The sequence below is a fragment of the Sarcophilus harrisii genome, chromosome 1 (assembly GCF_902635505.1).
Source record: "Sarcophilus harrisii chromosome 1, mSarHar1.11, whole genome shotgun sequence".
Classification (NCBI taxonomy): domain Eukaryota; kingdom Metazoa; phylum Chordata; class Mammalia; order Dasyuromorphia; family Dasyuridae; genus Sarcophilus; species Sarcophilus harrisii.
The window spans coordinates 2,697,927-2,710,436 of record NC_045426.1 but is presented as its reverse complement, the minus strand read 5'-3'; the positions used below and the strand labels follow the sequence as shown (position 1 = coordinate 2,710,436).

Genomic DNA, 12,510 nt, shown 5'->3' with positions numbered 1-12,510 from the left:
CTGTCACCGCGGGGCCTCAGAGGCTCGTTCTCTCCCTGCACTGTTAGCGCCCGGGCTCCCCGGGGGCCGCGGGCAGCCGGGACCGGGCAGCTCTTCGGGCGGGAGCGCGGCCAGCCTTGAGCCGCCATCCCGGCTGAGCGGGCCCTCCTCCGCGTTCTTTCCTGGCGGCCCCTTCCCATCCCCGTGACCTCCAGGGCCGGCTCCCCTGCCCGGCACCTGCAGGCTGCTCAGCGGGTCAGGCCCCGGGCCCTCGCCCAGGCGCCCACCAATCAATGGCCCCGAGCTCGTCCCTCGCCCGTGCCCCCTCCTCAGCCCTTGCCCCTTAATGTCAGTGAGCTCCAGTACGTGTACACACCCACACACGCTCACAGACATACACACGCGCACTCACACAACATACACATGAACACACGCGCACTCACATACACACATGCACGCACACACCACATCCCAGTTCTGTTTCTAAATAACGTTAAAACAGGCGACAGACACTTCTGCACAGTCAATAAATAGTCATCTTATTTACACAGAGGTGCTGGGCCAGCAGGGACAGAGCCCCAGGGAGGGGCCCCTCGGGCGTCGCCCGGCAGCCGCTCTGGCTTTTGGAAAAATAAACTTTTTGCCTTCTGTCACAGCTCAGGACGACGCCACGTTGGTTCAAAAGGTCTGGCGCCCACAGAGACGCGGAAGCCGCCTCTGCTGGTGGGTCTGAGGACGACGCCCGGCGGGGTCTCGGGCCTCTGGGCTCGCCGGGGCCCTCAGCCCCCACCGATCGTAAGGACACAGGAGCCCGCGGGGCCCTCGCGGCAGTTCAGGGGCCTGGCCGAGCGGCCGCGTGTCCGAGGCGGGACTGGCTTCTGAGGCCTCTCAGGAAGGGCGCCGTGGCCTAGGGCTTGGCCTTCCTCCGGGCCGATTTGTGTTTCTTGCGGCAGTCCTGGAGAGAGGAGAGCTGGGGGTGGGAATGGAGCCTCCAGGGAGATGAGCTGGCTCCGGGTCACACCAAGGGAACGGCAGCGGGGCCCACCTGGGCAGACTTCCCCTCCCCCCTCCTCCCCACCCCCTCCTTCACCTGCAGCAGAGCCAGGGTTCTGGATTCCCAGTCTTCACCGCTGGGCTGGCTTCCGGAGCCTTGCCAGAACGACCCAGGACCCACTAAGGAGAAAACGGAAAACCGTCGTTTCCAGAAAAAGCCACTGAGCTGGTCCTTCCACCTGGAGCACCCTCTGGTCCCTCCCTCCACGCCGTGTCAGCACTCCCCCCTCGGGAGTCCCCTCCCCAGAAGCCCAGGGGGTACAGAGGTTCCTCAAGGCCCCGTCCCTGGCCGTTGGGTGCCCCCACCAAGGACCCACGCAGAGCCTGGGCTCAGTGAGCCGGGGGGGGGGAGGGGAAGAGAATGTAGTGGGGGAGGAAGGAGGGGAAGGGCCCAAATCCAGAGGGAGTGTGAACCCGCCCTGACAGCAGAGCCAGGAGTGAGGATGGGGTAGAGAAAGGTCGGCGTGAGGGAGCCACGGGGCGGGCATCCCCCAAACATGGTTGTCATGGGGGCAAACACACAGTCTGGGAGCGGCTCCATGGGGTCTCAAGGATCCAACAGGCGCAAATAACGCACATGAGGTGGGGAGAGGGGCGATGCCGACCCCCAGGCGCCCTCAAACCTGAACTGGTCCAAGGAGGGACTCCAGGTCCCCTCGAGGGCAAACAAATGACTTACATGACCCTGCCCCCTGCAGGCACAACCACACTGTGCACATACGTGTGCGATGCACAAGCCCAGGTGCACACATGAGCACACGCACCCCCCAAAGCTAGCTACACCACCTCTGAATGAACTGAGGAGGAAGGAAAAGGGAGAGGTGTACCGGGGGACACTAAGGGAGGCCCAGGGGCTCCCCCTGGCCGCGGCTACCCAGAGGCACCAGGGGTCTCCTTTCTTGGTGGCCTCTCTGGAGGCCTCTCCACACAGCCTTGAAGGAGGGGCCCCATGCCCCCACCTGCGCCCTCCCGGAGATGGCACCCCCGCCCGCCTTACCCCGTAAGCGCTCATCGTCCTCGGAGAAAAAGAAGAACCTGCTGCTCAGAACCTTGGACGCTGGCACCTCCCTGGACAAAGACCAAAGTGCGTGCTTCAGGGGAGACCAGAGAAAGGCCAAGGCGGGCAGTGGGGCAGGGCCTGAGCACGCCCCCTCTGGGGTCCCACCTCTCTGGGGAGATCCATGGCTCGGGACCCTCACCCCTGATCCAGCAAGGGGGCCCTCACAAGGGCAGATGTCAGCCTCTCCCTCACTGCCCAGAAACCCCCATTTCCCAGCCCTCAGATGGGCTCCTGAGCCTCACTCTGGCTGGGCTGCTGCTGTGCTCCCATCTGGAAGCCGGGGCTCCTCCTTCTCCTCCTCTTCCTCCGAGCTGCTGTCCTGGAAACGGGGGTCCTGCTGCCAGGCCTTGCGCCCCCCTGTCTTGGTCTCAACCCTGTAAGGAGCTACCACAGAAAGAGGGGTCTTGAGGGCTGCTCACGCTGCACTCACGGCTCTGTGACGATCAGGGAGAAGCCGCCTCCCTGGGGACGCGGTCTGGGGCTACCCCGGGATCTTGGGCGGGACGGTGGGGACAGCCCCTCGATGTCCCCAGCACTCAGGCAGACTCGACCCTTGTGCAGATCCAGGGCTGAGCACCTTCCTGGGGCGGGCACTGGGGGCACCACAGGCCAAAGCAGGGCCAGGATTTCCTCAGGACACTTGAGGTGACCGGGGTGGCGGGAGCCAGGACACCCCCAAAGCATTGGAAATCTGGCGACTGAGATCCCCCCGTGCCGTCACCGGGGAAACACGTCCTCCACGTGGCAGAGGGGAGCGAGCCCCTGCAGTCTTGAGCCCGAGGTCTCACCCGCCCTCCCAGGGCACAGGGCAGAGCGCTGGCGCCAAGTCAAAGACCAGGAATTCCAAAAGAGGCGGAAGTGGATTCACAGGACATGGATGATGGGACTAGGGACCCCGGGTGTGGGGCTGAAGGAAGCCCTGCAGAGCAGGGTAGTGCCCACCAAGGGCCCAGGGGGCCACCCCAGAAGGAAGCTCCCGCAAATGCCGGGGACCCCGGGGCCGAGGGGCAATCGGCCACAGCGGGCAGGGGCTTGTTCTCCCCACTCTGGAGGGAATGCAAGCAGCTGGCGCCTCCCTCACCGACTGCACCCCACAATCAGCCCAGGAGGGGGGCCCGACAATGACGCCGACATCAGGCTCAGGGGTCAAGGCTGGGGCTGCCCCCCTAGGGCTCTACTTTACCTTCCTCGTGCTCCCCGATGTCCAGGCCGAAGGAGAAGGTGAACTCGCCGGAGCCCGGTGGGGGGCCGGCCATCTCCCCCGCCTCGGGAGTCTCGCTGTCAGGGCTGCCGGCTCCCGCCGCCGGCTCTGGCTCCGGGGCCCGGAACCGCTCCTTGAGGTCGGCGGCGATGCTGTAGTACTGGTCCTTGGAGACGGCCGGCAGCGCCTCGGCCTCGGCCCGTTTCTTCCTGCGCTTGGCTTTGCTGTCGTGGGAGAGGGAGACAAAGGGTCTGAGGGCAGAGACCGAGGCCCCGCAGGAACGCCCGCCAGGTTCTCGCAAGGGGAAAGAGGCCCCGAGGGGCCCTGGGCACCAGTGAGCAGCTCCAGGTGCTGGGTGCCAGGCGCCAGGGATGCCATGTGCAGCAGGGGCAGCCCCTGCCCGCAAGGAACCGACAATCTAGTGGGCAACAACACGTGGACAAGTCTGCCTGGAGCCGCCGTGGGCCGTGTAGACGGGAGGAGGGCCTGGAGCCACGTAGATGAGAGAAGGCCCCAGAGGCTCCTTGACAGCTAAGGCCACTTGCCCTGAGAGGCCACAGTCAGGCACGCTCCCTCGGGGACAGCCCAAGCCCCCCCACTCCAGGGCCACCTGAGACAAGGGGGCAGCTTCTGGCCCCGGGAGCTCACCTCTCCTTTTCCTCGGGCTCGGCTTTCCTCTCGAACGTGGCGTGGTCCAGCCTTGTCGGATCATAGCGCACGACGTTCCTGTGGTCAAGAGCAGAAGGTCAGGGGCAGGCCCAGAGGGGCGGCTGGCCAATGAGGGGCGGGGCGGCCTTGGGGCGCTCCGGCCTGAGGAAACCCTGCCCAGCGCCCTGGTTTCACCCTCTGGGCCCACACCCGGGAGCAGTGCGCTTGGGAACCCCCACCTGAAGCGCTTGGAGGCCACTTCCTCTCGGCCGGGTTTTGGAGCCTGGCCCACGTGCAGGATGTTCCTGAGCAGCTCCAGGTTCTTCTTCTTCTCCGCCACGAGCTCCTCCTCCTCGGCCGTCGGGGCGTCTTTTAGCTCTTGGGGGCAAAGTCCATATTTGAGAAGCTGCTCCCTGAGCAGGACCCCAACAGAGCCCCCTCCCCCCCCCCTTCTTCAGCTTCCTTCAGGCCCCCCAATGTGCCCTGTGTGGCTGGCGTGCTTTCTCCTCACCTGGCCAGTGCCTGGCACCCAGCAAGCACCAGAGCCAGAGCCAGCTGCCGCCACTGAGGGGGAGTCAGCTGCGGGGTCCCACAGAGGCAGGGTGCCCCAAAGCCTCCAGCAGCCCCCAGCTCTCCTGCAGCCACCGGGCCCGCTTCCTCCTCTCTGAGGTGCTGAGCTCCCTTGATGGGGGCACTAGAGGGGACCAGCCCTGGAGAACTTGTTTGTTATGCGTGGCTCTGACCCCATTTGGAAACTAAGGCATAGGATGAAAGTCACCTGGCTAGGAAGTGTCTGAGGCTGGCTTTGCACTTGGGTCTCCCTGCCTCCAGGGCTTGTGTGCTCTGGCAGCCCAAGGAAGAACCGGCAATGCTGAACTCGGGGACCGTTCGCATCGTTTCGGAAAAACTCGGGAATGCGAACAGTGAAGATGTCAACCAGAGAATGGAATTGAGCTTCGGTTCGACAACTTTTCCCAAAAAGTCAGCTGACCCTCCCCCCGGGGTGGGGTGGGGTGCAGAACCCGAGATGGGGTCGGGGGTGGGGGGGAGCCCGGTTGGACGCCGGGCATCTCCGATGACGGCCTCCTCTCCCAAATCTAAAGAGAGCCGGGTCAGATTTCTAATACCGGCCGTTCCCCAGTGGAGAAAAGGTCAGAGGGGGAGAACGGGTAATCTCTAGGTGAAGCAGTCAAAGCTGTCCTCAGGCACGTGGGAAATGCTCTAAATGCCCAAGAAAAGGTACATTCGACCTCTGAGGAAGCACCTCATGCCCACCAGACTGGCTAACGGGACCGAAAAGGAAATGGCAAATACTGGAAGGGATGTGGCCAATGGGGATACCAGCGTATCTTTGGTGGCGCTGCCCGAGCTCCACATCCCAGCAGCCGCTGCATCTCCTGCTTTTACTGGGCTTTGGTAACACAGGGAACACGGATGGTAACTCTGCACGACTGCCCGTGCACAAGCACAGCAAATTGCTCGTCTTCTCAAAGAAGGGGGTGGGGAGGAAGGAAGAGGGTTTGGAACTTAAAAGTTTTAAATGTGTTTAAGAAAATGGTCTTTCCGTGTAATTATAATTTTACATGTAATGTATTAAAATTTCTTTTTATTCCTGAGGCAATTGGGATTAAGTGACTTGCCCAGAGTCACACAGCCTGGAAATGTTAAATGTCTGAGACCAGATTTGAACTCAGGTCCTCCTGACTCCAGGGCTGATGCTCTATCTGCTGCGCCACCTAGTGGCCCTAATATATTAAACTTAAAAATAAGAAATAAATTAATTTTAAAAAGATTTTTTGCATATAATAAGGAAAGAAAAAATACCATTTAGAGAAAGAAAAAGGCCATTTCAGGAAAGAGCCCCCAGGCCGCACGCCCTTCCCCAGTCTGCACCTTCGTCTCGGATGCTCCATGAGGGCCGAGCTGAGCTGGGTTGTGTCTCCCTCCCCGCCCCCTGTCTGACCCTCTGCCCAGATGGCTCTGCTCCCTCAAAATCTTATTCTTTCCATCCATTTCTTTTCCAAGGAACAAGAGTCGGCAGAAACAGGAAGAGGGAGGGAGATGACAGAGGCAGGAGGGGGAGGGGCCCTAAATCTCCAGATGGCGGCGTGGGGATCCCTGCCTGCTTATTAAGTCAGGAAGCGGAGAACAGGATGCTCCTCCAGTAAGACTCGCGGTGTCTGGTTGTCAGTGGGAAAACTGTGGAACGATAAAACTCACCTTCGTCTTCCTCTTCGCTCTCACTTTCCAGAAAGCGAGCGTCCATTCGAAACCGGTCATCGGCGCCAAAGTGGGACTGTAAGCTCATGAGCTGCCCAAAGAAAACAGACAATGAGCTGCTGCAGAAGGGCAGGGATGGGCACTGGACCTGGACTCCCCAGTTTCAAAACTCGGCCCGTCCCTCAACCTCAGAGTGGCAAGAGCGACTCTGGAATCACATGACTTATGCAGGGTCACCTAGCCAGTCCTAGGTGGAACTTGAATTCAGGACTTTGGGGATTCCAGCCCAGACAACTCCTAAGCCCACTCACACCTTCCCTCCAAACCCGAGAGAATCCCAAGCCTCCGGCTCCCCCGTGTGCCCAGCAGAACTTGGCACAGCCGCAGCGCTGCCCAATCACCTAGGTCACCCGTCACCAACCTTCTTTCCAGCTTTGCCTTCAAACTGGGGCTTAATTTGGAAGCGCGCTTGGTCCTCTTCCGTCTCCTCCTCGTCCTCGCTGCTCTCAAAGAGTCTCCCGGAGGCTTTAGAATCCTTAAAAAAACCCAAACGGTGATTATGGCTGCGCTAAAACACGAGGCCAGTGGGTCTCTAAGTCATAATGTCCCAGAACCCTCTCCCTACAGCTCCACCACAAGCCAGCTGGCCACATTAACTGCAGGGGCACAAGCAGGATCCGCACTCAGGTGTTGGGGGCTTCAAGGCCCGATGGGGAATCGCAGAGCCGAGACTGGAGTTCAGTCTGGAAGGGGTCAGAGGGAGGACCCGAGGGGCCAGTGCAGAGAGGCAGGGAGCTGCAGGGGAAGGTGGGCAGCCTCGCTGGGAGGGGGGGGTTCCCCCAAGGAGGAAGGCGATCCTCCAATGCCAGCAGGGAGCCGGCTGGGCAGCACCACAGAGTGCAGAAGGGGGCCCGGGCAGTGGGCGCCCCGGCCCGTCAGCCATGCCAGCCCTGGGAAGGAGCTGCCATCGCCACCTACTCGTTTGCCGCCACTGTCCGGAAGGGGCTTCTTGTGGGCGTCATCTTTCATATCCGTCTCCTCTTCGCTGTCGGAGTTGAACAGGATGTGCGTCGGTTTGCTCACTGGCCGGCCATCCTGGGGAGGGGCAAGGAAAGCGGCAGGGAGGTCACAGCCCATGCCCGCCCCGAATCTGGACCCTAAGCGAGAGCCAGCGCACCCAGACGGCGGGCACCATCTCATCTCTGCATCTGCTCATTAGCTGGCACTCAGCCACACCAAGCCAAGAAAAGCGCTGGTCCCCTGGTGGCAAGGCCTGTGTAGACAGGAACCCAGCTCGCCAATGTGCTTCAACCCCCTTTGGGGAAGTATGGGGGCTTTTGGGGAGAAAGCTTTTGCCCAGGCTCATGGGGAAGACACTCACCAAGCCGGAGAGAGCACTGTGCACCAGTTGCTTCTGCAGCTCCCGTGCTCGCTTCCTCTCCTCCAAGGCCGCCAAGCGCTTCTCATTATCCTGAGAGGGCTTCTGAGGGCCGATGGCATTGGCAGGAGCATCACGTGGACCTTCCGGCTCCTTCTGGACCGTTCCCCGGGGGTCCTTCTCTGGCACACGAGAAGAGGCCCCCCCTGGTGGATGTCCGAGGGTGACGGGATCACCCCTTTCCCGGCGGGGGTCTCCCACTGCAGGGGCTCCAAAGTCACCATGCCCTCCCGAGTCCATCCTACAAGTCTCTGCAGAAAGCCTCGGGGGCTTCTTGGTGCCCGACGGGGACAGGCCAGAAGCAGAAGCAGGGGAGGGGGAGGGTCCAGCACCAAGCTGCTCTCCACTGGCTGCCTGCCTCCTTGGCGGTTTTTTAGGATGATGTGGAGGGCTGTTTGCCCCCTCCGCTTCCCTCCCATCTTGGGGCATGGATATTTCATCCCTGAAAGGAGTATTCAAATCGAAGGCTTGTTTTCCCAGAGAACCAACAGGAGACGCTGCCTGATTCGGAGAACTGGGTGCTTTTACGTGAGCGGTGATTCCTCCGTTCCTGAAGGGCCTTTTTGGAGTCTCCCCGCCATAGAGTGCCCCCACCCCTCTGAAAGCCTGAAACTTGGCTTTTGGTGTACTTTCCTCCAATGGGTTCTGTTTCCTGATTTTCTCCTCCCCTTCTAAGAGGGAAGCCAGGATGTCCTTGGGATCGATGCACCGGGCCCCTTTAGGAGCCTTCTTAGTCTTCTGGCCAGAACCGGGGCCCTCTCCCTCAGGGAGCGCCCGCCCAGCCCGTCGGACGCTCCCCCCGGGGCCCTCAGCTGCTTCGGTTGCCAGCTTTTCCAAGTCGGCCAAAGTGAGGTCCAGGTGATAGCAGTTAGTCATCATGGCTTCGTAATCTAGATCCTCCTCAGACTCACCATCCTCGCATCCCGGGGGCGCTCCCCCTGACTTTTTAGTGATGCGCTTTGTACAATCGGCTGACTCCCTTTTGTTACTCCCACGGGTAACACGGGCACAATTTGTTCCATTTCTCACAAAGGCCTTTGCTTTTGCTTTGGGTTTCTCTTTTGGTGACGTTTTTGGCTCGTCTTTGCTCTGGTCGCCATTTTTCCTGCTGGCAATGATTTCGTCCGTGTCCCCCGAGTCGTACTCCCGGTCGTCTTTGGCAAGCTGGGCGGGGCTGTCTGAGTGAGGGGCCTGGGGTCTTCTGGGTGTCCCCCCCTCCAGGGGTTTGGCTTGTACTGCGCCACTTCAAAGGAACCTTTCTTATTTGCCGGGAGGGGGCCGGATTTTTTTGCATCATCTTCCAATTCTTCTTCAGAATCAACATCGTCATCAGACAGCGTTCTCATCGGATGGAGAATTTGAAAAAAAGGACCCCCTTTGGCTTAGGGCCTTCAGCACGGCTGGGGACGCGCTGTGTTTGGATGGGCTGGAGATGGCGGCTCAGGACGGCCCGTGGCTCGGGAGGAGGGGCAAGGGCTGCCCTCCACCTTTGCTCTCTTGGCTGGATGGCTTCTAAAGGTGGGGAACTGCCCTTGTCGCTTCTTACTCATCACGTCATCTCCCCCTTCCAATTTCCAAGTGAGGTCAGAAACGGAGACGGTGTTTGTGACGTCTTGCTCAAACTTCTTTAGGTTGTGGCAATATTTAGACGGATCGTATTTTAAGATGTTAGGAAAAGTTAAGGTAGAAAACAAAAATCATTTAACATAAAAAAAAAACAAACATTCTGCAAAACCGGTACAGAGAAAAGGATCTCGAATCAGGTGTCTGGGGCCTTCAGTTTACTCCTCTGGAAAGCGAGTGGTTTAAGCAAGGTGATCTCTGGGAATCTCAGTACCTCTACATTTCTAACATTTTATTGTCTGCACGTGTCAAGGCTCAAGCTACATCGTTAGCTAGCAGCAACCACTCTGGGTTGGGTGAGGGTGACTCAGAACCCAGTAGCCCCAGATGGCCCCTTCTGAGTTCCCAAGGAAACATTCCCACCTCAAGATGGCCCACCGTCAGTGAAATGAGCAGGACCAGGAGATCATTATATACTTCAACAACAATACTAGATGATGACCAGTTCTGATGGATCAGGCCCTTCTCAGCAACGAGATCAACCAAATCATTTCTAATGGAGCAGTAATGAACTGAACTAGCTATGCCCAGAAAAAGAACTCTGGGAGATGACTAAAAATCATTACATTGAATTCCCAATCCCTATATTTATGCCCACCTGCATTTTTGATTTCCTTCACAAGCTAATTGTACAATATTTCAGAGTCTGACTCTTTTTCTACAGCAAAATAACGTTTTGGTCAGGTATACTTATTGTGTATCCAATTTATATTTTAATATATTTAACATCTATTGATCATCCTGCCATCTAGGGGAGGGGGTGGGGGGGGTAAGAGGTGAAAAATTGGAACAAGAGGTTTGGCAATTGTTAATGCTGTAAAGTTACCCACGTATATATCCTGTAAACAAAAGGCTATTAAATTAAAAAAAAAAAAAAAAAAAAAAGATGGCCCACCGTCAGGACCGGGGTCCCACAAGACTGCTGACCATGCAGGGGTAGCCGATGGGATGAATCCCTCTAAGCAGTTCCTAGTTTATTTGTGATGTTTCAATGGGAGCCAGGGATGCTGCTAGTCTTTCCGGGAAACGGCCCCTTTTCCCTAAATCCAGCCTACATCCCTTAATCACCTGCCTAAGTCAATGCTGATTCCCTGAAGCTTATGAGGACCCGAGGGCTTCCATCAATCAGACTGTTGGAAGCTGGGGGGACCCTGGGAACCAAGGAAATGCGTGCGTGGGAGAGAGCCAGGGCTTGGGCCTCTAGTTTCCAGGGAGCCTCCGAACAAATTGCTGGCCGGAGCCTTTGGTCCTGACTGTAAACCCAAGTTCCCACGGCCTGGGGCTGCTTCCACAGCCGCGGCTGAGCAAGTGCGTGTGGGAAGCCCACGGGGCCACACGGATGCTGGGGGACCGAGCCTGGGCCCGCGACCACAAGCGTCCTCAGATAAAGGCGGGGCCAGGAAAAGGATATCTTACGCCGGTTCTGGCTCCTCAGGTGAAGGACGGGCAGAACTCTCCCAAACTTGCTCACGACCCAGTCCTATGGCAGAAAGGCAACGGCGGATGAAGCTTTGGCGGGGACACCGACCGCACAGGCCAGCAGCGCGACCGGGGGCCGCCTGGAGAGCTTGGCTGTGGGATGGGGGACCCCCGCCCCCGCCCCCGTCTCCCACACCTGCCTTGTGTCCCGGCACCTCCGTTCCCGGCACAGCTTTTTTCATGTGGAACTCCAGGACCGTCGGCGGCTTGGCTGTGCTGCCCCCTTGTGGGCAGGCCTCCTGTTGCGCTTTGGCTCGAAGCCTCTCCTCTGCCAGCCTGAAGCCAGAATGCCAACCAGGGTGCCAGAGTAACCCCTGTGCCCCCGGGCAGGAGAGGGGGCATCTTGGCACCCGGAGTCAGTTCCACCCAAGGCCCATGTTTTTGGCCTTCTCTTGCTCCCCCCCAGCCCCTTCTAAAGGCCTGCAGGGTCCCCTGCAGCACTGCCGGGTGCGTCCTGCCCCCAACCTCTCTGGGGCACGTGCACACGCTCACTGCCCCCCCCAGCCGAGGCCCTGCCCGCGTCCCCCCCCGCTGTGCTCTCTGGTCTCCACGACCTCCATGAAGATCCTGCCATACCTGTGCAGGAAGCTCTCTTTGGCCAGCTGGACCTGCAGGGTGCCGCCTTTCCAGGTGGTCTTGTTTAAAGCGGACATACCTACGGAACAGAACCGGCCTTTCCTTTGTGCCCGCCCCAGGGGGCGCCCCCGAGCCGGGCGCACCAAACACAAGGTTTTTGCCTCGGGCAGGGAGGGCACCGAGGCCTCCCAGAGGCGAGCCCGGAACGTGGCGTGGCCGTGCCCCGGGCGCTGCTCCCGGCTCTGTGCCGATTCACGGCCCCCTTTCTGCGTCCCGCCCCCCACTGCCCAGCTCCTCTCACACCTGGGTCTTCAGAGCAACGGGGCTGCCCGCCCAAGCCCCCTGGGAACCAGGCCCTGCCCCGGGTGCGGCGCGGCCTCTGCCCCGGAGCCTCGGGTCCAGCTTCCCCAGGTGCGCTTCTAGAGAGCGGAGCCTGGCACCGCCTCGGGGTCGCCCCGCCCGCCCGGAGCCGGGCCTGTGGTGAGAAGCCCTGCCCCGGCATCCCCGGACCAGCTCAGCAGCCGCCCCGCGGCGGGACCAGCCAGCGGCCTTTGCCCTCAGGCTCCTTCAGACGCAAGAGCCAGGGAGGGAAGGGGGCAGAGAGCGCCGGGAGGGGCAGACACTCACACTTCTTCAGGTCGCCTTCCGAGAGGCGCACGTTGGCGTAGGCGAAGGTCTTCTCCGGGAGCCCTGGGAGCGAGCGACAAACGCGGGGTTAGAGCCGCCCCGGGACGGGGGAGGGGACAGGGCGTGACAGCTGGGAGGCGGGGGCGGCTGGAGAGACTGGCCCTGCCCTCCCTCCCAGGACTTCAGCTGCCCGGGGACGCTGCGCCCTCGCCCTCAGAGCGTTACACAGCTGCGGGGCTTGGGCACGGGTTTGGCACCTCTGGGCGCCCCGGGCACGTGGGTGGCCTCCCTCACCCCGACGCCAAAGGGGCACAGCTGGCAGGAGGCGCTGCGGGACGGGGGCCAGAGACAAGGGCCCTGCGGAACCCCGAGGGGGGGAGGGGCCGGACCGGGACCCCGGGACCGCTGACGCCGGCGCGGAAACGGGAAATCCTTCCCTCGGGCCTTACCGAGCTCGTTGACCCGAGACACGAGCTCCACGGAGGACACGGCCCCGAAGCGGCCCAGCTGCGCACGCACGTCCTCCTGCGTGACCGAGGGCCCGAGGCCGCCCACGAAGAGCCGCCGTTCTCCGGGGCTCGCGGCCATGGTGTCTTCCTCCCGGCC

General features: G+C 60.6%; 1 protein-coding gene across 1 annotated transcript; it reads right to left on the bottom strand.

Annotated features, from left to right (window-relative positions):
* Nucleotides 1-497: 497 nt before the first annotated feature.
* Nucleotides 498-12,502, bottom strand: NOL8 (nucleolar protein 8). The gene is given in 18 exon segments (XM_031960322.1): nt 498-934; nt 1,070-1,152; nt 2,030-2,100; nt 2,335-2,476; nt 3,276-3,517; nt 3,942-4,019; nt 4,181-4,319; nt 6,162-6,252; nt 6,583-6,696; nt 7,140-7,256; nt 7,543-8,819; nt 8,822-8,940; nt 8,998-9,266; nt 10,634-10,702; nt 10,842-10,977; nt 11,278-11,356; nt 11,905-11,967; nt 12,354-12,502. Coding segments are annotated over 18 exon segments (3,276 nt in total). The 5' UTR covers nt 12,493-12,502; the 3' UTR covers nt 498-886.
* Nucleotides 12,503-12,510: the final 8 nt, after the last annotated feature.